At 32.8% G+C, this 25,337-nt stretch overlaps 1 protein-coding gene across 3 annotated transcripts in view; it reads left to right on the top strand.

Annotated features, from left to right (window-relative positions):
- Window positions 1-25,337, top strand: part of COL11A1 (collagen type XI alpha 1 chain) — a 200,861-nt gene that overhangs the window by 98,063 nt on the left and 77,461 nt on the right. For all 3 annotated transcript variants that reach the window (XM_060006424.1, XM_060006420.1, XM_060006422.1), the window contains 12 exons: window positions 3,536-3,589; window positions 4,688-4,732; window positions 6,849-6,902; window positions 6,983-7,027; window positions 11,032-11,085; window positions 12,689-12,796; window positions 15,750-15,803; window positions 20,999-21,052; window positions 21,186-21,230; window positions 21,364-21,417; window positions 21,533-21,577; window positions 23,083-23,136. In XM_060006424.1, coding sequence (XP_059862407.1) covers window positions 3,536-3,589; window positions 4,688-4,732; window positions 6,849-6,902; window positions 6,983-7,027; window positions 11,032-11,085; window positions 12,689-12,796; window positions 15,750-15,803; window positions 20,999-21,052; window positions 21,186-21,230; window positions 21,364-21,417; window positions 21,533-21,577; window positions 23,083-23,136 — 666 coding nt within the window. The remainder of the gene's footprint in view (window positions 1-3,535; window positions 3,590-4,687; window positions 4,733-6,848; window positions 6,903-6,982; window positions 7,028-11,031; window positions 11,086-12,688; window positions 12,797-15,749; window positions 15,804-20,998; window positions 21,053-21,185; window positions 21,231-21,363; window positions 21,418-21,532; window positions 21,578-23,082; window positions 23,137-25,337) is intronic.

The following is a 25,337-nucleotide window of genomic DNA, read 5'->3' as shown; positions in this document are numbered from 1 at the left end:
CAAGTCAATGATTTTTAGTGAATTTATAGTTGTGCCACAATCACATTTTTAGAATACTTATACCACCCCAGAAAGAAACCTTGTGTCAATTTGCACTCCCCATTTCACCCACAAAGCTAGACAACCATTGATCTACTTTCTATCTTTATAGATTTATCTTATCTGAACATCTCATGTGAACAAGATATAGGAACGAAATTAATATTTTAATTTAATCATATGAATGAATATAATATGTGACATTTGTGTCTGGCTTCATTTGGCATAATGTTTTTGAGGTTTATCCATATTGCAGCATGTGTCAGCACTTTGCTCCTTTTTGTTGCCAAGTAGTATTCCATTGATTGAATATACCACATTTTGTTTACTTATTCAGCAGTTGAGGGACATATGAGTTATGTACACTTTTCAGCTATTAGGAATAGTGCTGCTATGAATATTTGTAAAAAGGTATTTGTGTAGACATGTTTTCATTTATTTTTGGTAGATACTTAGAAGTGGAATTGCTGGGTTATATGGTAAATTTATATTTAACATTTTAAGAAGTTTCCAATTGTTTTTCAAAGTGGTTGTACCATATTTCCTTCCTATCAGCATTTTATCAGGATTCTAGTTTCTCTAGATTCTCAACAATACTAATATTGCTTCTCTTTTTGATTATGGTCATTTTTGTTGGTGTGAAATAGTATCTTATTGTGGTTTTAACTGGCATTTCACTAATCACTAGTGATGCTGAACATATTTTTATGTGCTTATTGACCTTTTCTATATATTCTTTGGTAAAATATATATTCAAGTCCTTTGGTAACATTCTTACCAAGTTACTTATTATTAACGTTAAGAATTAGCATATCAAACTTAAATGATCTTTAAAGTACTTTTTCTCTGTGCATATTTTCCATATGTTTACAGTATTAGAGTGCTATTGGAAAATGATTTATTTATTTAAGATGTTAGGTACCAAAGGTGATTTAAAATCTTTGCTTTAGATCAGAGATCTTAATCTGGACATATATTCTTAACATATTTTGGATTAGCTCATCATAACCATAAATTGCACTTGAGGCATATGCCTATTGAATTTTCTACAATAATTTTATCATCTCTGAACTGGATTTCTAGGAAGAATTTGCTTTTAAGGAAAGCTGTTATATCTGAATTCCCTTTGTTGAGTCACAGGTAAAATATAGAATCTGATTCACTGCACTTCTTGTGGTAGGAAGAGAGCTGTCTTTAAGCACAAGCCGCTTCTTTCTCTGCTTTGAACATATCCAGCTCTTGAGTCCAAAGACAGCCTCTTTCCTTCAAAAGGAGAAAGAAACTCAAGAACATGAAGAAAATGCATTTTATTTGTATTGCATTTATGGTATATAGTTTATTTTGGACCTACATTACTTTTATTTTCTTTATGATATACTGTTTTCTGTTTATTCTGGCTCAAGAGCCTTGTCTTTCAAAACTTGGTGAATAATGTTTTCAGTTGGATCATGCTATAATCTCACAATTAAATATAATTTAAGTAATGTCATATATTTTTAATTCCCAATAACTTTTATATTTTTGTCCTAAGTTATCATAGCCTATGCTGTTATTATATTTGTGATAAAAGATTTTATAAAGTTCAAGCTAATTAACTAAAATGGATGACAACTATATTGCTTTTCTGACACGTTGATAACTTAAATATACTGTTAAGTCCTGTGATTTAATTTATGGCTTCAGAATTTACATCACATATGTTAATGGCTTTACAGAAAACAAATGGTATTGTATAACTATAGGAGCTAAAGAAGAAAAAGCAAGACACGAAATATATATTAGTTAAAGGCAAGGACTTTGACGATATGGCTACAGATCTGGATTCATTTATATTGCAATTCTGTGATGTATTAACATTAGTTAATTACTCAAGCTCTTTGATGCTGATATTTCATGGAATTGCTTGAGACTTAAAATGGATACTATACATATAAATATATTATATATATATATATTGCTTAACAGTGCATAGAGACACAATAAATTATAACTATTTTATCAAAATCTAAAATATGGCATTCATTCATTTAACTTTGTCCCCATTCCTGTAGGGAGACACCAAGCAGTTAAGAAAGCAGACAAAATATTGTACTGTCATGGAGCTTCTATTTTAAAAAAGATGGATTGATTTTAACTTGATTAAAAAAATCATCCTATAGTACAAGAGTTTTAGTGTTTCTCATCTACCCTTAAATATATAGCAACAACATAAAATCCATGTAGTATTGTACACAAGGTCATGGTCTTAGAAATATATCTGCTGATAATAATAATTACTGGAATAGTTTTGCCTTTGTAATCTACATTTTGTTTTGAAGAAATAAGACTATTTACTGAGAGAGAAAAAATGATTTGAGTGAAAGGCAAAATACTGCCATTAAAAAAAACAGGTTTTATAACAATTGTTTCATAATGTTAGATTACTTAACTGTATATGACTTTGCAGAGTGGTGAAGGGAATTGAATCTTTTAAATCCTGTAAATGAGATGCAATTAAATTCAGTTATAAAGTCCAGATTTTCAATTTAAAGGTTACCTTTATTTTTGTGTGTTGTTCCATAGTGATTTAAGTGAGACTTTCTTGTTAAGTGATTTAAGTGAGGCTTTCTAGTTAAATTCTGTACTATTCATGTATATGAATACAATGCTTTTTCTAAATACTTTCTAAGAATGGAAAAATCCTCCTACATCCAGCATCTAGGATTGCTGATATATCCTTGCCCTTTTAATTGTTTCTAAATTCTGGCTAATGACTTGACCAGTAAGCAATAATGGCTTAGGCTCTGAAGACTTGATAAAATTAATTATTCTAAGCAGAAAGCCAATTTTTCTCCCATTGAAGGGTCTACTTCTTGTAATAGTCATTCTTAGCATGTTCCAACCTTACCAATGATCAAATTAAATGAGATTTGAAATCCCCTGTGATTAAACACAGATTAATCTGTTGAATAAATAGTTACTGAAGTACAGTTGATTTACAATGTTGTATTAATTTCTACTGTACAGCAAAGTGATTTAGTTCATTCTTTTTCATATTCTTTTCCATTATGTTTTATCACAAGGTATTGAATATAGTTCCCTGTGAATTGGCACTTACTAACATCATTGCTGGAAATAGCCAATGTTTGCTTTTTCAATGATATAAATCAATGTATATTGATTGTATATTGACCTATATTGTTTTCCTTTTTATTCTATAAGTTCCAGTTTATTGTGGTATGCAAAAACTAACTTGTTAATTTAAAAAGACACATTTAGGACTATTAAGCAGTATGAAAACTTGCATGTCTCTGACAGATGTTAAATTTGGTTTTCATCTATCTTTATATACCATTTCTTCTACATAATATGTTAAAAAGTATTCAGATGTTTGTTGCTTGAAAGCCAGTGACTCAAGTTAAGAATTTTATTGGCTGTATATCACTATGTACAAAGCCAGACTTTTCATTATTTTCAATTTTTAAGTGAAAAATATTCTTTTTCTCTATTTGATTAGGGACCACAAGGAAAACCAGGGCTCGGAGGACTCCCTGGTGCTGATGGGCCTCCTGTAAGTAATAATTACCTGGTCATTAAAATTTCTATATGTTATTTGCAAAAATAGATTTTACATGTGCTTTAGAAGTGATTGTAAGAATTCAGTAATAAAAGCAGTAGAGCCAATAATTAAACATTGATCTCTCTAAAATGCTATTTCATCATGCCACTTCCATATTGCAAACTCTTTAAGGAGCTCCCAGTGGGCTTTGGACCACCCTAGGCCAGAATCTCATATTTTCCTACCACTCACTTTTCTCTTAGCGTGCTTTACATTTTCTATTGCTATACCTTTTGTTATGTCCTTTTCTTTTCATAGAAAACACTTTTCCATTCTCTCTTCCTTTTCAAAGAACATGTTTCTTGAGAGTCCAGGTGAAATTCCTCACCTTTTGTAAGTTTCCTCAGACATCTTACATGAAAATTCCTCTGCCTTCAGGGATTCCCTACTTTTCTAGAAATATAGCAGTGTTTATTATATCTTATCACATAGTAATAAATAATGTAATTATGTAATCTCCACAGTTGTTATTTTTTTCTCTTCAAACTACTTACTCAGAGCTAGGGTACAAAAATTTTCATTCTGCAACTAGTTGTTTTCATTGAGTATATTTGTTGTGGAGCTGTATGTTTTTATGCAATATTTAGTGACTCTCGATAACTTGATTACAAACACCATTAGTGTTTATGATGTTGCAATATTTTAAAATATATATCCACGTATTTTAGTTGCTTTTTAAAGATGTGTATGATTATTTGATCAATATGCAAAATAGAAGTTAGATTGAAACACCTTTATGTAAGACTCTAAATGAGACTGGGGTTGAATTGTTGATGAATAATATGTGTTATGTGCTTTTCCCAAGCTCTCGCTCAAGTGTATTATGTAGTTGATGAAACTTATACCCATGCAATATAAACTTACTATGTTTCTTTCCAAATGCCACAGTTTCCAGTGTTATTTAAAGCCATATACACTGATGCAAAATGTGCAATATATTTTGAAACATAAAGAGTAAAACCTCAACAGATGGGAAAAAAGGGAACAATTTCATAATATAAATTACCATTAATATTGCATCTCACCAGTCTATATTTTTAATAAATGTAGGGTCATCCTGGAAAAGAAGGCCAGTCTGGAGAAAAGGGTTCTCTGGTATGTTACAAAGTATCCATTTAAATATTGTCACCTTATCCCCTAGAGAAAATGCCTTACTTTGATCATTTCTACGATATATATATATGCGTGTCTGTGTGTGTGTGTGTGTGTATATATATATATATACATCATATTCTTCGATGATCATTTAGGGATATGAATATTGGAAACTAAGTGCCAGAAAATAGTTATTCACTACCTGTAATATGTCTTTACTCTCAAAAGAATTTTTGCTAGCATTTAGATATAAATCATGTTTCTATAGTTGCTTTTTATTTAGGGTATAAAAAAGATGTGTCTTAGATAACTTTTAATTTTGCATTGGCAATTTGATCAATTAGACTAGCATTCTCTGTTTTTCTAAAAATATTCTCATGATAAGAAATAAATCCACATTCTGCCTATGTAGTATATGTGGAGTAAATGACCATAAGTAATAATAATGAAATTGGACAAGAACTACTGAATATCATTAAAGTGTTTATGTCACTTGAATTTTATCTGTACTTATTACTTTCTGATAACCTTTACATAAGAGGAGACTAAATTGTAAGAGCAATGATTATCAAAATATCTAAATAAAATAACAAAATAAAAGCTTTCAATGTTAATACTATTTTGGATTACAGTAGCAGGGTAAGATCATTTTTATTTAGAGTAGCTAATTTTGGATTCTTATTAAAATAGTCAACATTACTATTGTATAATATATACTATTGTATATCATACATTATTTCCTTTAGGTAGACTAGTGAAATGAAGCCAGCCATGGAAAATATATAATTTTGATCATATTCTTGATGATGTGAATGCAATAAATTTTTTTAACATCCTTTATTGGAGTATAATTGCTTTACAATTGTGTGTTACTTTCTGCTGTATAACAAAGTGAATCAGTTATACATATACATACATATAGCCCCATATCTCTTCCCTCTTGCATCTCCCTCCTTCCCAACCTCCCTATTCCAGCCCTCTAGGTGGTCACAAATCACCGAGCTGAACTCCCTGTGCTATGCAGCTGCTTCCCACTAGCTATCTATTTTACATTTGGTAGTGTATATATGTCCATGCCACTCTCTCACTTTGTCCCAGCTTACCCTTCCCTCTCCCCATGTCCTCAAGTCCATTCTCTATGTCTGCATCTTTATTCCTGTCCTACCCCTAGGTTCTTCAGAACCTTTTTTTTTTTTTTTTTTTTTTTTAGATTCCATATATATGTGTTAGCATATGGTATTTATTTTTCTCTTTCTGACTTACTTCACTCTGTATGACAGACTCTAGGTCCATCCACCGCACTACAAATAACTCAATTTATTTTCTTTTTATGGCTGAGTAATATTCCATTGTATATACGTGCCACATCTTCTTTATCCATTCATCTGTCGTTGGACACTTAGGTTGCTTCCATGTCCTGGCTATTGTAAATAGAGCTGCAATGAACGTTGTGGTACATGACTCTTTTTGAATTATGGTTTTCTCATTTTCTCAGAGTGTATGCCCAGTAGTGGGATTGCTGGGTCATATGGTAGTTCTATTTTTAGTTTTTTAAGGAACCTCCATACTGTTCTCCATAGTGGCTGTATCAATTTACATTCCCACCAACAGTGCAAGAGGGTTCCCTTTTCTCCACACCCTCTCCAGCATTTATTGTTTGTAGATTTTTTTTATTATAGCCATTCTGACTGGTGTGAGGTGATACCTCATTGTAGTTTTGATTTGGAATGTAATAAATTTAATGCTAGTTTTTGGTTAGAAATTATTTATCCTTTTGGCTAGCCTATAATTGTTTATTGTAGACATTGAAGACATCAGATTTCTTCAGGCTTAGAAAAGCAGTTATTAATTATATAATTACTTATATTATTTCACATATTCATAATATTTATCTTACTTTTTGCATGAATATATAAGTTTGGAGTAGCTAAGGCTCATCACATGATTTGTTCATGATATCTGACTTTAGACACAAATGATAAAGTACCAAAGAAATCTTAACCAGAAGTAGAAAAATACCATGTTCTTATAGATTATTTGGTAAAATTATAGTATGTTGTGAGTGAGGGGCACTTTCAGTGCATTATGTATTTAAATTGCAATGGGTCTTTTTCAGGGTCCTCCTGGTCCACAGGGTCCCATTGGCTACCCTGGTCCCCGAGGAGTAAAGGTAAATATTATTTTTTCCTACATTATTTAATTTCAATGTAAAATATTATAGTTATTTAATCCTTCTAATTTATTCCATAGGGAGCAGATGGTGTCAGAGGTCTCAAGGGCTCTAAAGGTGAAAAGGTAAAACATAATTTATTTAGGTGATTTTAATTGCTATATACCTATTGTATAAAAAATTTAAGTTTATTGAACAGATATTCCATTTCTCAAATATATTGAGTGATTACTTATGTACCAAACAATGCAAGTCTAATTTTGTACTCTATATCCTGGAAACTTTAGAAGTCTTATATCCTCAGGTGATGACTACATTATTTAAAAAAAAAAAAAGCTATGTCATAAACAGAATCAATCCTGCATCCCTTTTTTTCTTACATGTGTTTAACTTTTCTAAATTATAAGTTGGCCTTATGATTAGTTTGTTATGCTTGGATTAGATCCAGTTATATGTATAACAGAGGAATGTTTATTCCATTTTTTTCTCTACTAAAATCCCCAAATTTTATAAATTGAAATGAAGTGCAAAATATGAAAGTTAGAAGTAACATGAATCAACTGGGGGAACAGGAAGACTACATATGTGATACTGCATGCACAGCAAAAGCTTTAATAAGAAGGAAATTAAGATTAAAGCCAAGTAAAGGTGGCTGAAAGAATGTGCATTCTTTTAAAGAGTGCTGATAGTTTAATTTGATGAAGAAAACAAAATTGAGATTTTTTTCATGTAAATGTTTAACATTAAATGTATAGCTCCCAAATCCTTCAATGATTGTGTTGAAATGGAATAACATTACTCAGAATCACTATTGCATTAATTCTTACTATATTTCATTTTATAAAACAAAGTTAAGTATAAAATGTTGGTAGATTTGGTGAGAAATATATGCAATACACATTTTGATTTCAAGGATAACTGTTTATTCCCACAGTCATAATATTATCAAAAACACCTTGAATAGATTTGATATCAGTAAGGAATAGATAACAAGAAGGGATGGACTTATTATATACATTATATTTTATTTTTCTGAAAAGAATAAATAGGTTACATACTGAGGCACTGTCAAAGTATGCAACTATATTGACAATTCTACTGTGTGAAAAAATGTCATGCACTTAAATCAAAGCTACTTTGATTTGAATCCCAATTCATCTTGGTCATCACAGATGAACTTCAGGGTATAGTGTCTTACTGAGCTAGCACAATGGTAGTTTGGACAGTGTTGAACTTGTAATTACTTGCAAGTTGCCTATGCAAAAAAATATATTGTCTCAGTTTGGAATTTGGAATCTCAATTTTTATTGGTAATACATTTAAATATCAATTCAAATTGTTTCTCTGGAATTAGTGCCCACGAAGGATTTTTAGGGAGGACAGTGTTTAAAGGAAAAGCATTTAATTGGTGTGGGAAAGTTGTGAACTTTTAGGAAAGGGGGGTAGTAGCAAATGACAAAGGAAAATAAAATTATAGATGATGAGATATATGAGGAAAAACCTACTCAGGAAAAAAATAAATATATATTGCTTATATGTAGGAAAACAATTTGAGATTATTGGTTATTTTGTTTTTCTGAGTATATATTATAATTGACCATTTATCTCATAAGAGATGAAGAAGGAAGTTGAAATTATTTTCTTTTATGAATAACAATATTAATTAATTAACCAAAGGTGAGATACCAAGTTAGTACCCTAACTAGAATAAAATTCTCCATTGTTTAGACTCAGATTTGTTCCTTAGAACTTAAGCAACATAATCCAGTTAACCAAGTGGCACAGGTGAATTCCTTTTTTACATGTTTTCTAAAAATCTGTCTACTTTTTAAAAATGTTAATTCAGACTTGATAATTTAAGGACTGGAAATCTTAGTAGCTTGAAAGTGTTATTTGTTTTAAAAATGTCACTTATTGTAAGGATATTCTTAATAACTTGAGTCATCTAATGTATTTTTAAATTGCAAATGTATTGAAAACAAAGTTTTGACAGAAATATCATCTAGTCCACTATATGCTCTCTTAAAAAACAAATCTCTCCCGGACAAAATATCCTAAAAACTGTTACTGATTTTAGACATAGAGTGCAGTATTTTTTTAAACTAAACTTGGCAACTGTGTAATTGCCTTTCTCTCTAGGGAGAAAGTATTGAAGATACCAGTCAATAGGAAGTTAAGTGGTCATTTTCAGCTTTTACTCCTCTGCTATTGCACAATTGCATTCAGTGCAGAGAGAATCCTAATTCCACAAGGCTACTTTGTGGCCAGAAAGTTGAAAACATTATGCTTGTGTCAAAACTTTTAGACCTGTCAGAATTCTTATGTTTAGATAGGATATCAGATTGGATTCCTTTTCCAAGTCTAAGTCTCATATATCCATCATAACCTGATATTTTCTGGACCTTAGCATACCTTACCAAACTAGCACTGAGGCAAGGATGGTTCCAAATGTACATTCAATAAATGTTTATTAAATATCATGATTTTTGAGGGTCAAAATGTACTAGGCACTGGAGATTCAGAGGTTAATTAGGCATGATTCTTGGTTTTGACCATTTAATAGAAAGAAAGAGACCTATGATCTATTAAGTGCAGGATGTTATCTTATAATGCTAAATGTTCAGTGGGGCACACAGGACAAAGAGGTTAATTTTAAGGGGGAAATATTGAGGTCATGGAAAACTTCATAGCAGAATCATGAACTAAATCCTAAAAGAAGAGGAAAGTATCACCAGGTAGACAGAGAAGGAAAAGGATTTGCAGATGTGTGTGTATGTGTAAGTAGTTAACCAATGCAAGAATTACAAATGGAAATACAGGTAATTCAGTTTTTCTAAAATCAGTGTGTTGGATGGAAGTAGAGAGGAGATTTAAGACCAAAGATAAGACTATAGAGGTGAACAAAGCCTAGATCATGGTAGGAAGGAGAGGGGGGATGGCAGCTTATATTCATCATTAGCACTTTGGAACCATTGAAGTATTTTAAAGCAAAACTGACGTGATCAGTTTTATGTTTTGTAGAGCTCATTTGGTAGCAGGATGTGGAAGTGTAGGAACTAATCTTCTCAGCTCTGTTCTCAGACTTGGCCTGACATGCCTTTTTCTCAAACTCTGCAAGTCAATTAGTGCTATTGAATACATGAATGCTTATTCTCCAACTGCTAATTAAGGTACCAACTGCCCCCTCAAATCTCCAGATTCACTTCTTACCTCACCAGAACCAGCACCAGCACAGCACATCATCATCATTATCATCATCCTCATGTCTTTCTTCTCTAAACACCCATTCTATTCCACCTGTACCAAAATTAATACAAATTATTGGTAAAACAAAAACTTCAAATTACTCCACAATACTCTGAACAGAGTTATTGCTCAATTAATGCTATTGAATACATGAATGATTATTCCTTAGGAATTTAAATTTTTTCTTGAAATTAAGAGACAGGAAGGTTATTGATGAAGCTTATTTCTTAAAAGTCTGCATATAGTAAAAATGACAGGAAATATTTTCATAGTCAAAATTTCTCCTCTCTTTGCTAAAGGATACCCAGTTTTCAGCATCATTTGTTTGTGCATATGACGTGATGATAAGCAATCTCTATTTACACGTTAAGGATAATATTAATTTGCTTATTCTTCACCAGAAGAGAGATTGTAATTAGAGAACAAGTTGAGTCAGAAGACATTTACCTAAAGCACAGGAGACAAAATGAATGATATAAAATTCTTAGTTATATATCAGTAAATTAAAGACATTTTATTTGGTTGTCCAGAGTTCTTGTAATCCAAAGTTAATATAATTAATTAAATTTTTACTTTTTCTTTGTTCAAATAACATAGGATACATTTTGTTATAAGAAAATGGTTATTCCCCCCTATAAGATAGAGAAGATTCAATGGACACATTTGTGAAAACTTTTCTGTTAACTTAGAGGCATTAATTATGGGAAAATGGGAGGATACTGGGGATAAAGGGTTAAAATAGGGAAGAGGAGGTTTCACAACTAAGGTACTTATTTCTCAGAACAATTTTTCCTAATTACCAGTACTCATAATTTGCGTAGTCATATTTTAGATTCCTAGAAACAATTGATTAAACACTTGTTTTATTACTTATACTTTTTAGGGTGAAGATGGTTTTCCAGGATTCAAAGGGGACATGGGTCTTAAAGGTGACAGAGTAAGTAGAAAGAAATTTGTACTAATACATACATTTGTGTGTTTCTTCTTATAATTAAATATTGCAAACACAGGATAAATAAAAATGTGCTACCCGTGATATTTTTCACTTCCATTTTTATATGAAGATTAGGTGTTTAATTTTTGTAGAGATAATATAGTATCAGTTGTTTTGTAGATGTTATGTTAAATCTCTATATGTCCCAGAACATCCATAGTTTTATATATATATATAATATATATACATAATATATAGTATATTATATATATGGTATTATTGTTTACAGATATTTTCTAAAATGATGATCAAATTGTTTTACATAATTAATTCAATAGATTTGTTTTAAATTTTGTTCACATATAGTGAGCTATGCTGCCTGGAAACTCTATCTGCAACTTTTATGAATGTTCACTATATAGTTGTCTTGAATTTTTGAATGTAGAAATAGTACACTGTTTTTCTGTTAATGAGTACTTTGAAAACAAAATTGTGTCACCTAAAGTAAATTAAATTTTATTGGGAAGATTTATTTTATAACTAGTATAATAGTATCTAATAAATTTAAGCAAAAAAGGATACTATAGAATATTGATTTTCCTAAAATGCACAGAAAGCCTGTGTCCGGGATAGGGGCAATAACTTACACATTCCAGTTCCTAATACCTTAAATGCGAAAGCCAAGTTTAAAACAGAGACATTTTTCTTGTGTTCCAAACGGTGATTTCTAAAGTTGCTATCATCTGGGAGGAGCAATTATTTTCCCTATTACCCTGATAGGTTCTCAGGCTGGTGCCCTGTAAAATTAGACTGACACAAGACAGATGAACAAGAGAAAAGTAAACAGAAGTTTGCTAGCATATGTATCATGATTATACATGGGAACACTCAGTGACGAGTAACTAAATAGAGTGGTTACAACTGGGGCTTGTATAGCATTTTAGCAAAGGAACAATAAATTTTGAGCAGGGAAAGGACTTCGAGTTTCTAGTACTGTAAATTGTGGGAAGGCAGATATATGGGAAACTGATGGTATATAAAGGCTAGTTGTAAAGTTTGTTGCATAGGTAGATTCCACTGGTACCTGCTTCTGACTCTGGACTGGTAAGGGTCTAGTTATCACTATTGATTAATTTTTGTCCTTTCTAGTAGAGAGGGGAGGAAAGACACCTTTGCAAATTTGTGCCTTTCTTTTAAGCAAGTATGGGGTGGGTAGAGAACTTTTTTTGTATCCGCTTTTTTCAATTGCCTTCAGTTCAAAATAATCCTTATGCCACAGTGGCATATTTTGGTGTAGCATATTCAGCCAACCTACGGTGTCTAATTTTGATTCTTATTTTTTTTTCTCTCTCTCTTTCTGCAGCACAATGTATTAAAATTAATTTAATGTAGGGCTTCTGTAGTTTTTCAACTTTCAGACTGCATTGAGTAGTTTATTAATTGAAAGATTGATGAAATCAAATACTTTCAAGCCTCTTTGTCATATGTAATATGTGAGTAAACAAACCAAGAGTTGAAGAATATAAGTTTTTGATAGACTATAATTTCTGCCATTCAGTCTCCAAGATATTTTAAATTACAAGAACGTTGTTACTCTGTGTTTCAGGGGGAAGTTGGTCAAGTAGGTCCAAGAGGAGAAGATGGCCCTGAAGGCCCCAAAGGTCGAGCAGGTCCGACCGGAGACCCCGGTCCTGCTGGTCAAGCAGGAGAGAAGGTTAGGGAGCAACTTTAAATTCACAGGTCCTCTTGTAGATGATGCTTCACTGTGATTTTAGGGTGTTTTTAATCACCTGTGATGTAAATCTAGAGGGTTTTATTGAATTTCAATTTTTTGAATTTCAGTTTCATATCCATATTACTACTTAGAAGTATAATCGTGAGACGGGCACATTTATCCTCTTTCACTCTTCCTTATTTTCTAGTCCCTTCTGCTTCCATTGGCCATGTAGAATCAACCACTCTTAATGCTCTTCTATATTAAAAGTGCAGAATTTGAGCGTGATTAATGAAGGCTGAAAGAACCAATCAAAGATGGTTTGCTTATTATTTTTGAACAACTTGAATCATCTTTGGCCCTCAAACCAAAATGTCCTTTTTCCACTCTTACCACATTAACATATATTTTTACAGGATAAATGTTTTAAAAAATACTGATGTTCAGGCCAAACTTGAAAAGGTTTTAATTTTAATCTGGGGTTAACTCAAGCACCACTATGTTTTAAAATATCCCCAGATAATATTAATATTAATTGCTTTAAGAGCCACTGGGCTATATGCATAATGTCAAAAAATATTTGCAATCATTATACTTACATTTAGATAGGATATTAGGCAACATTAAAATTATACCTTCGTAGAATATTTAGTGATATTGTAAACGTCTTATAATGAACCTGAAGTTAAATTAAGACAAAACTAGAAATATCTATGACAAATGCTTTCCGATTATATACACTGAAGGAAAATATAAATAATAATTATCTCTAGGTGATATAAATCAAATGATTTCCATTTTTTTGTAAATATGACTATTCTCCAATTTTTATAGTGAGCATGCCATTATTCTATAAATATGGAAATTCCATGCTATGTAAGAAAATTGTCATCTCTGCCCCTTACCATCCTATCCCAGAAGGAAAATACATAAGGATTGTATAAGAATTGTGACTAGACAAATAAAAAATAATTTCCTCATGTCATTATGAGTCATCTGATATCGTAGTTCTTCTACAGTTTCATACTCTCAGTTGTGGCTTGTAAACTGATTAATAATGTCATTGTGTTTAGGCAACGGAGGGAAAAGATAGGATTGGGGAAATAAGGGCTTACAAGGCCTATGACCCTTCTACTTAAAGTGTTCACTTGCCAATAGTTAAGGATACTCTAGGACCTTCCTCTTTTCTCAACCTCACTATATTCTGTGTAAACGGTCCCACAAACTATTCTGAGGCATCAGGACTTTACCCCGCAGTGCTTCATCTTTCACCTTTCATTAGAATTTTCCCTTTTATTGAAGTTGCTTATCACCGCACTGAAAATACAAAGAAATTTTCTGTCTGGATTTATTTTTAAATGACTCTAAAATGAATGAACTTACATTCTAATGTAGTATTAACATAGACTACAAAAGTTTTCTGATAATAATTAGAGAATTTAATTAACCTTGAAATCAGTAGCATAAAACAAGCTGTGATAACTTACTCTATCCAAGGGGACATCATTATAAGTATGCTTCTTAAGGCTTGTTTGAATGTTTTCCATCTGAAGACTGCTTACCTATGCAGTGTTGATCATGAATCAGACAACTGTTTAGTTCAACCTATAATAACAAGGTCATAAACTATATTCCTAACTTCTTGCCTTGCTTCATCCAGTAAAATATTTATTTTTTCATAAAATCCTGCTCATCTATTAATGTTATATATATAGTAATTTGAACTTGTTTGTTTTTATTCTTATTTCATGTAAATGCACATGGGAAATAATGATACTGTGTGTCTGTTAATGTTTAAGACTTTGATAAATAATATTTTATATATGAAATGTACTTTCATAAGATCTTAAGGAAAATGTCACAGTAAAATTCCACAAACATATTTTATTCAATTCATTTATTTTAATTTTATTTTCTCTCTACACATGTTTTTAATTCAATGCTTTGCACAAGGGGCCAATTTTGTTAGTTTAGCATTTTAAACCTCTTAGTATTTGTTATACAACTTTGGGCTTCACTGTAATTTATCATGTTTCAGCACTATCAGATTGAGAGGTAATCTCATTGCACTGGAAGAAAATAGCTGCATATTCAAGTTCCCACCTGTAGGAATTAACACTCCACAAAAATCATTATTTAGCTATATCTCTCACCATTTGGTATTTATTAATCCAATTTATTCAGACATTTGAATAAAAGAAGAAACTTTGCTCGAAAATCAGGTTCAGGGCTTCCCTGGTGGCACAGTGGTTGAGAGTCCACCTGCTGATGCAGGGGACACGGGTTCGTGCCCCGGTCCGGGAAGATCCCATATGCCATGGAGCGGCTGGGCCCGTGAGCCATGGCCGCTGAGCCTGCGTGTCCGGAGCCTGTGCTCTGCAACGGGAGAGGCCACAACAGTGAGAGGCCCGCGTACCGCAAAAAAAAAAAAAAAAAATCAGGTTCAAATTTCTTAGTATAGTTATTTAAACTTTCCTTACTTAGCAAAAAAAATGTTAACTTATGATTGCTTGCTTTATATTTACAGTGAGAAATGAAATAATTTTATCAAATAGATTACCTTTAGTTGGAATGGTAAGATCTACATGCAGTTCTAACTACATCCATTAATTTTAAATAGTATTTAATGTTCATAAAACTTAGATGATTTCTTAGCATATTCTTTAGCTCACAAACAGTCCTAGAATTCTTTTTACTCAGTGTTCTATGTCACTAAAGAAGGCACTGTCACTTAGACAACAGAGGTTAAGTTAGTGAACATTATAGCATTAGCAACATTTTTTTCCCTATTCAAATTAAGAAATATAATGAAAGTAAAGAATGGCAAAAACTTGCAAATCTTCCTTTCAAATGTGCAAATATGTGGTTCTAACTTCTAGAAAAATGACTAAAAGCATCATTTAAACTTAATTCATCTTAGAATTGATTATTATTATTATTATTTTAACTTTAGGGGAAACTTGGTGTTCCAGGATTACCAGGATATCCAGGAAGACAAGGTCCAAAGGTAAAATAATTAGCTTGATTTTTACAGTTTATCAGCCTTTTGTAGATACACTTAAAATTAATCATCTATGGTTACCTTTCAGTTTGTAATATAGAGATGATGAATCCTTAAAATATAATCTTATAAGGGAAAGTCAGAGGCAGTGTGGGCACCTGGAGTGCAGAGAGTTCAGAGATCTTAGGTGATTTTTGATTGGCGTATTTTAGAGACAGACTCATGAAAGGAAGGCACAGTCAGCCACTTCCTTGTAAGTGGAATAAGGACTATTCCACGGCAGTATATTAATATATATAGAAGCTTTAAGTAGATGACAGGTGATGGATAATAGCTTTTGATTTCCTTTCTGGTACCCTGAAGGTTTGAATGACCACATATTTTTTTTAAAGGAAGAATGACTCTTCTTTCATCCTCTTTATTTTCCCTCATTTCCACAGAACTTGTTTCCTAGGGCTACTGTAACAAATCACCACAAACTTGGTGACTTAAAACAATGGAAATTGACTTTGTTACAGTTCTAGAGGCCAGAAATCTAAAATCCAGGTGTCAGCAGGCCCATGCTCCCTCCAAAAGCCCTGTGGGAGAATCTGTCCTTACCCCTTCCATCTTCTGGTGGCCCCAGTCACTTTTTGGCTTGTGTGCAATCTCCAACACCTTCTCCACACGGATTTTTTTCTGTGTCTGTATCGTCTCTTCTTATAAAGACACTTGTCGTTGGATTTAAAGACCACTTGGATAATTCAGGATATTCTCATTTCAAGATCCTTAATTTAATCACATCTACAAAGACCCCTTTTTCCAAATAAAGTAATATTTGCAGATTCTAGAACATTTGGATATTAGATATATCTTTTGCAGGGGCACCATTCAACCCGTGCACTCAATGCACTCAAATTCTACTTTTGACTATTTGAAATATACATATTTTAAGCAAAAAGAAGTTTTAAAAATACATGTTTACTTTGGTGTACTAATTTTCCTTGAGCTAATTATAAAACTTTGCTAAGGCTGCATTTGATGTATTGACTAGTTACATTACGGTTAAATGATTTAATATGTAAATTTTGGTTCTTAATATTAAGGTAATTATATGCACATGAGATTATCTATCTATTTATCTATTATTTATTTACCTATATCTTTGTCATCTATCTATCCCTGTTTGATCCATTCAGGCTAGACAGGTTTAGTATATAAGAATACATCCTGGGGGGTTTCCCTGGTGGCGCAGTGGTTGGAACTCTGCCTGCTGATGCAGGGGATACGGGCTCGTGCCCCGGTCCGGGAGGATCCCAAGTGCCGCGGAGCGGCTGGGCCCGTGAGCCATGGCCGCTGGGCCTGCGCATCCGGAGCCTGTGCTCCACAACGGGAGAGGCGGCGGCAGTGAGGGGCCCACGTGCCGCAAAAAAAAAAAAAAAAAGGATACATCCTGGGCTTCCCTGGTGACGCAGTGGTTGAGAGCCCTCCTGGCGATTCAGGGGACACGGGTTCGTTCCCCGGTCCGGGAAGATCCCACATGCTGCGGAGCGGCTAGGCCCGTGAGCCATGGCCGCTGAGCCTGCGCGTCCAGAGCCCGTGCCCCGCAACGGGAGAGGCCACAACAGTGAGAGGCCCGCGTACTGCAAAAAAAAAAAAAAAAAATACATCCTGGTTGGGGATAATAATCCCCAAATATATATTTATTAATGTTTCACATTAAACAATGAGAGACAAAAATATCCTCCCTCCTGACTAATGTGAACTGCATGAACTTGTGACTCATCATCATGTGGCAACGGTATTTTAGGCTTGCTATGTGGTTTTGTCCTATAATATTTCACTGAATTTCTAGAATATATTTCCTTGTATGCTAGGAGGTAATTGAGCCTTTCTAAAATAAGATTCATTTAATCTATGATTTTAAAATAATGCAAGCATCATTTATATGTTTCTGCCTGCATTTAGAATACTGATTAATAATTTTTACCTTTTAAATACTGTCTCTAATACATTGTCCTGTCACCTAGTTACCTGCCTTTCAAATGTCAAGCATTTTAACAAGTGCTTTGAGTAAAAGAAGATATTTACTTCATAACCCACAACTTTAAACTATTCGTAGATTATTTGGTAAATTTTTTATCTAATTACTAAATTGAATTGCAATGTGGTAGTGTTTAGATTTAAAAGTGGAAAACTTTTTTTACATGTTACATGAATGAGTACAATTTTCTATTAAGTGTTTATTTGACATTTTTATCTTTTTCTGTTTTTCCTAAGTCAATCCTCTATTCAATATTCATTGACTTATTTTTATTTACAAAATGGGCCAGAATGACTAGAGAGAAATATTTCTTCCTAGAGGAATCAAACATTTTATTTTTACCCTTTAACCTAAATGTCTGAAATTTTGGTCTTTATTTTTTTCTATTACTTTTCTTCATAACTTTTTTCTATGGTCAAAAACATTTATGTTTCTCAGTTCTAAAACAAAAAAATGATGGATGCATCAAAGATCAAAGATAGTTTCATATTTTTCCTATGTGGAAGCCAATGAATTTTGAATAGATTTAAGTCTTTTTTGTACTAAAAATGAAATTCGGCTGCCAATCCCTTTCAAGCAATTTAAGGACTATAATTAGGCAATATAATTTATCCAATATCTTACTAGTAATATAAACCATACTGAGTATTTAAAAGATGCACTGCCATATGCACTATAAAATGATAGCTATTTCAAAAAGTAAAATCTATTTTAAGGTAGGATTCATTTATATTTAAAACAATTTAACATAATTTTGAAATTTTCAGTTCACTGAAAGAGCCAATTTCACTATTAACCTTTGACTTTTTGGCCTTTTGTTGGCTGTTTATTTTTTCCATTTAAAAGCAGATAATGTCTTTCCATGGAAACTGTATATTTTGGTGATAATTTTTATGTGAGAAAAGAAGAATATGCCCATATATTACAAACTGTTTAGTTGGTGGATTGGACATTTTTGTCTATTTCCCATAAATTTCTAAGAGCAGAAACCATGTAAGAAAATAAACTTATTAAACGTGAAATTGATGCATAAGAGCAATTTATTTGAATGGAGTCTCTATAAATGTGTTTGTGTTCCACTCAGGACAGATGAATATTTGTCCTCAAATTGAATTTGATAGAAGTGAATTACTTTCATATTGGATTATACTCACTTGTCAAATTCCTAGAGTAGTCACATAGTAATATTCTACAGGGTATAACTAACTGATTCTCTCTCGAGAAAGAGAAAAGGCTTTGAAAGCCCTTCAAAAAATGTCATTTGCAGACATTTTCCCCCATTGTGTGAGTATTACATGTCCTAAAAATTGTCCTCAGGTTGATCACATAGTGGTCTCTATAAGCATGAATTAGAATATATTGCTAAACAGGTCCTAAAATGAAGTTTAGCAGCTCATACTAAGTTTTGTCCATCAAATCCCGTAAGGCTTCATATAAAATTTTCCTGACTTGTGGAGGAAATATAAATTATAACATCCATTCTGTACGTTTCACCTGGGGAAATTGCAGGGTCCAGGAATGTAATGCCAGAGAGTCTGTCTCAGTATGTCTGCAGTGGGATTTGACAGTCCACACTTTTAGCAGTCACTCCAGATTATTCTGATACAGAGGAAGCATTTATCACTTGGAGAAAGATTACTTTAGGTTAGTTCAATCCAAGTGAGTGTAAACTGAAATAGACTCACAGGCATAGAAAATAAACTTATGGTTACCAAAGGTGAAACAGAGAGGGAGGGATAAATCAGGAGTTTGGGATTAAGAGATACACACTACTACATGTAAAATAGATAAACAAGGACCTACTGTATAGCACAGGGAACTATGTTCAATATCTTGTAAAAACCTGTAATGAAAAGAATCTGAATAAAGAATACAGATATACATATGTGTAACTGATTCACTTTATACCTGAAACTAATACAACATTGTAAATCAAAAACAAACAAACAAACAAAACAAAACACAAAGATGTATTCAAGTCAAAGAAGGCTGTTACATCTTCCTCAGTGCATGGGGAAGTGTGTAAAATCTGCATGTCTACTACTCTTTGCTAGACATTTAATCCATGCACTGGTTGGAATAGGAAAATAGTGAGTGTTTGGAAATCCCCCCAGCCAACCCCTCCCAGGGTTTCATAGTTATTGGTAAGTTGAGGAGCAAGGATTGAACCCTAATCTGCTCTATTTCGTGATACAATGACAAGGCAAACCAATTACAGTCATGTTCAAAGAAATTTCTCAGCAGATGAAAATCTGGACATAGGTACAAGGTAAAATAGGGGAATCGTATTCCATTTGTAAAATGTAGCTGTTTGTGGATTAAATTACATAATGCTTTTACAGTGCTTATTACATCTTTAAATAATCATTATTTATTGTTAGCTATCGTTATCGTTTTTATACCTTGCTTTCCTTTATTCCGATTTCCTATAAATTTCAAAGTACCTGTAAGATGCAGATGATTGCTCTCATTTTATAGAAGAAAAAACTGTACTCATTATTATACTATAGTAATGTACCCAATTACTTAATTGAATGCATGACAAACATAAGTCTTGAATTTGTGTCTTCAGAATCCCACAAACAGATTCTAATGCTGAACTGTCTGACTTAGAGTCTCAGTTAGATCTAACCACATTCAAACATCAAACAGAAAAGATGGAAGAAGATTTTTAGTCTTTATGATTTGACCCAGTTCTAAAGGTGTAAAATACTCAACTAAAAAGTGATAAGTATAAGAATACAATAATGTTAATTCAGGAAAAATATTTTATAAAATTCCTACTTTAATATTTGATTATTCATGCTTGTGAAAAATAAATTTTTTTTCAGAATTGAAGCAAGTATGTAGAATTATAAGTCAAAAATTTTAAAATTTATTTTATATGAAATGCCCTTGAATTGCTGTTTACTAATATGAGAAATGATATATTTGATTAATTTCCTTAAAGTTAAAAACTAAAATGTTTTATCAATTCATGTTTTCAATGCTTCCAGGATTTCAGGTGTCACTGTAAGTTCATTTTTAAATACATAAATGAGGTTGTATGGTATCTTAAATTATATTTTTGATTTGAATGCTACCAGCTTGTAAGAATCATTGTGTTCCAAAAGACTTTCAGCTTGTGGCTAAAAATGTTAGTTACTGTACTCATTGTTTATTATTTTTATTTTTGTAGGGTTCCACTGGATTTCCTGGGTTTCCAGGTGCCAATGGAGAGAAAGGTGCCCGGGTATGATATACAAGTATATTGTTCTGGACTATCTAATGTAAATGTTCTTACATGAGTACCTATCTCTCAGCACCAGACTCACAATTTACTGTGATATACTGCGTATTGAAACTGTTTGAACTGTCTTTGGCAGGGTGTAGCTGGCAAACCAGGCCCTCGGGGTCAGCGTGGCCCAACGGTAAGTACCTTGATTTAAAATATGATTTTCATTTTTCATCTAACTCTCCTATTTTCTTCAAAAATAAAAACTGATCCTGTGCCTTTAGATCTGCTTGGAACTAGATCAATTTCATCTTTGCTCTTATGTGCAGGGTCCTCGAGGTTCAAGAGGTGCGAGAGGTCCCACTGGGAAACCTGGTCCAAAGGTATCATCAGCACTTGTTCCATTTGGGCTTTCCTGTAAGTTCCTCTTCCAGAGGATGGATGTTAACAGAAGGAATCTAAACTGATTTTTTCCGGTTTTTGTGTTGTTGTTGCCAGGGCACTTCAGGCGGTGATGGTCCTCCTGGCCCTCCTGGTGAAAGAGTAAGTACGATACAGTCATATCATATAAAGTAAATATTAGTATGTTGCAAATGTTTAAATTTCTGGGAAAAGTTACAGTTACGTGTTTCTGCAAATACATGTACACAGTCATCCATAAAATCTAGTCAGAGTTTTAAAAATTCCTATTCTTTAATTTACTTTCCTACAAAAAGCTTAATCAATTATGTGCTATTAATTTTGTTATAGAAATGAGAGAAATTATATGTCTAATTGGACTATATCAACTTTTAAACAAAAATAATTGTTTTCTTTTGAATACACATGTAACACCTATGCCTTCTCCTCCACTCCTCTTGCTTTCCATACTGATACTCACTTTGTTCCTGGAGCTGGCAGCAGCTTTATGCTGGTAAAATGCAAGCTACCAGTAGCCATTAAGTCACAATCAATATACATTCAAATCAAGATAAAACATCTATTCCAGTAAATAGGAAAACTATTTAGTAATTTGATTTTCAATTGGTATAAAATAAAGCTAAATATACATAAGTAAGCATGCCTTTTATTTGTTTGTTTGGGTTTTTTTTTTGGCAAAATGTAGCATTTTTTGTAGCCAGATATTTTAAAAGCTATCCTCTTGATAGTAAATTTATTAACTTTATTTTTTATTTAAGTATAAATAAATCCTAACCTAATTGTATTACTTAAGAAATTTTATTTATATTATGTTCCATTTTATATATATTCCTTTTAGGAATATAATTATCATGTTCTGGTCATATAAAGGATTATCTTTCACCATCCTTTTGCTGCGACCAATGTAGTCCTTGTAATAGGGTCTACTTTATGCCTTTTAAAGATATGTAAATCTAAGTGTTGAATAATATAGTTAATTAAGCATCAAGTCAAGAGCAATATTATAAATGTATATTTGGATTTAATGTTAATGAGAATAATTATATAATAATGTTCTTTTCATCTTATCTACAAAAGAAGTTTATACATGAGTAAAATGATAGTGACATCCTCAGAAATAAATACATTTTAAATATAGAGATTAGCTAAAGGTATCCTCTATGGTCTTTTTGAGATAGTCACTTATTTTTTTCTTTTAATTTTGTATGTCTGTAGAGTCAGAACATTTATAGAATCAATTTTAAAAATAATTTTTCTTTTGGGGGGCTGTGGACTTGAAATATCCTCCATTTATGGATGTGTGTACCCAGTGTTGAAAGTAGATTATCTACAGGGTTCCTGATACATCCATGTTCTACTCATTTTTAATATGAATTCTAAATATTTACAGTGTTCTTCAGCTAAGACCATTGATGTGATGTGCAGTTTTGAGTAGTGAATAGTGCGGAAGATCATCCATTTTGCTTTTAAATTACCATAGACTATCTTGTTGTAATGCAATAGTTCTGCCATTATGTTAAAGAAGCTGTATTTTATATTGTTCTTTATCTGTGGAAATAAACTGCAACGTATAAAGATGTACCTTATAAGATATATTCTTAAATTTCCCCACTGCTTTTTCTCTTCAGGGTCCTCAAGGACCTCAAGGTCCAGTTGGATTCCCTGGACCAAAAGGCCCTCCTGTAAGTGTCATGGTTTTTCTTTCTCTTTCTTCATTTGACAGTGTTTTCAAATTTTGAAAGTCATAGCTTTTATATTAAATAATATCTAGGTACAAATATGAGTAAAAACTCCTATAAAAACAAAATTGTGCTTAATAATGCCAGAGTATGTATTTTCAGCTTATGAAGTTTATCAAATGTTTCTGAATCTAATTTAAATATATCTTACTAAATACTCCTTCAAAGTATATCAAAACTAGAACAACATGAATATTATTCTCTCAACTACTCTTCTACTGCAATGGGTTTTTTTTTGGTTTTCTTTTGTTTTGTTTTTTTTGTGGTACGTGGGCCTCTCACTGTTGTGGCCTCTCCCGTTGCGGAGCACAGGCTTCGGACACGCAGGCTCAGCGGCCATGGCTCACAGGCCCAGCGCTCCACGGCATGTGGGATCTTCCCGGACCGGGGCACGAACCCATGCCCCCTCCACTGGCAGGCATACCCTCAACCACTGCGCCACCAGGGAAGCCCTGCAATGAATATTATTGCCAGCATTAAAAATCATTACTGAATCTTAAATATTTGGTATATCAATTTCTTTTTTAGCTTCCATTATCCAATGTATCCTTCTTCAAATGTCACTTCCTAAACATCCTCCAACATTCTGACATTACTTATATCACATTAAGTTCTATTTATTTGTATTTACTATTTTTGCCTCTATAATGTATTTTTCTTAGAAAATGTAATGATAACCCTTTCTGAATCATTTCCTTTTTATAAAATTTGTTTAGAACCACAGTCTGTAGAATATCTTCATCAAATATTTTCACAAAGTTAATTGAAATCTTTTACTTTCACACAAATATTTGTGGGAATATAGGACATGCTCAGTGCTCAGCTGCTTTTTTCTCTCTCTTTTTTTTGGCAACCTATTCATTTATTTATGAGTTAGAATCAACTTACTGTCTTAGTCCATACCGTCTGCTATAACAGAAAAGCACAGACTGTGTAGTGTATAAACACTAGAATCTATTTGTTAGAGTTCTGAAGGCTGGAAGTCCAAGATTCTCATCCCAGAATGGTGAGGTGAAGACCCTCTTTCAGGTAGCAGACTTTTCACTGTCTACTCTCTGGAGCCTCTTTTATAAGTCACTAGTTCCATTCATTAAGGTTCCATGAAGGTGGCATAAGCACTGCCCAAAAGTCCCATCTACTAATAACATCACCTTCGAGGGTTAGGATTTCAACATCTGAATTTCAAGGGGACACAGACTTTCAAACCATAGCACCCACCTGTCTAAGGAAATTGTTCCCACAGTGTGGTCCCTGGACCAGAAGATCAGCAGCACTTGCAATTTGTTAGAAATGCAACGTCTTGTCTCCACCTCACTCACCTAATCAGAACTCTAGGAGAGGGGCCCAGTCTGTGTCTTAACGAACTCTCTAGGTCGTTCTGATGCATGCTAATGTTTGTGAACCACTGTTCTAGTCCAGAGTAGACAATGCTATTCAAACTTTAATGTGCATGTAAATCACGTTGGTATTTTGTTAAAAATGTAGATTTTAATTCAGTAGGTCTGGGATGGGTCTTGAGACTTGACGTTACTGGCAAATGTCTAGATGATGCCAATGCCAGTGGTCAATGGGCCGTACTTTGAATAGCAAAGTTCAAAAAAGTTTTGGCTGAGAATAAGACCAACATAGTTTGAATATTATCTATGCTGTAGGAAACTAAATATAGTTAAAATTTGCAGTCAGTGATTTGAGAACCAAATGTTTTCTCAATGTAATAATACCAATAACTAACTCCTAGTGGCAGTTTTACTCACATCCTGGTTATTTTCACTTAGTGGCACATTGATATAGATTTTTGGCTGAATATTTTAAACTGATTTTTGAACGGAATCTTTTTTTAAAACTTTTATTGGAGAATAGTTGATTTACAATGTTGTGTTAGTTTCAGGTGTACAGCAAAGTGAATCAGTTATACATATACATATATCCAATCTTTTTTAGATTCTTTTCCCATATAGACCATTACTGAGTATTGAGTAGAGTTCCCTGTGCTATATAGTAAGTGCTCATTAGTTATCTATTTTATGTATAGTAGTGTGTATATGTCAATGTCACTCTTCCAGTTTAATCCTCCCTCCTCCTTCTCCCCTGGTAACCATAAGTTTGTTTTCTACATCTGTTGAACTGAATCTTTTTGGCAAAAC

Source organism: Delphinus delphis, chromosome 1 (genome assembly GCF_949987515.2).
Source record: "Delphinus delphis chromosome 1, mDelDel1.2, whole genome shotgun sequence".
Taxonomy (NCBI): domain Eukaryota; kingdom Metazoa; phylum Chordata; class Mammalia; order Artiodactyla; family Delphinidae; genus Delphinus; species Delphinus delphis.
Note: the sequence above shows the minus strand (reverse complement) of the source record. Positions and strands in the feature narration are given on the sequence as shown.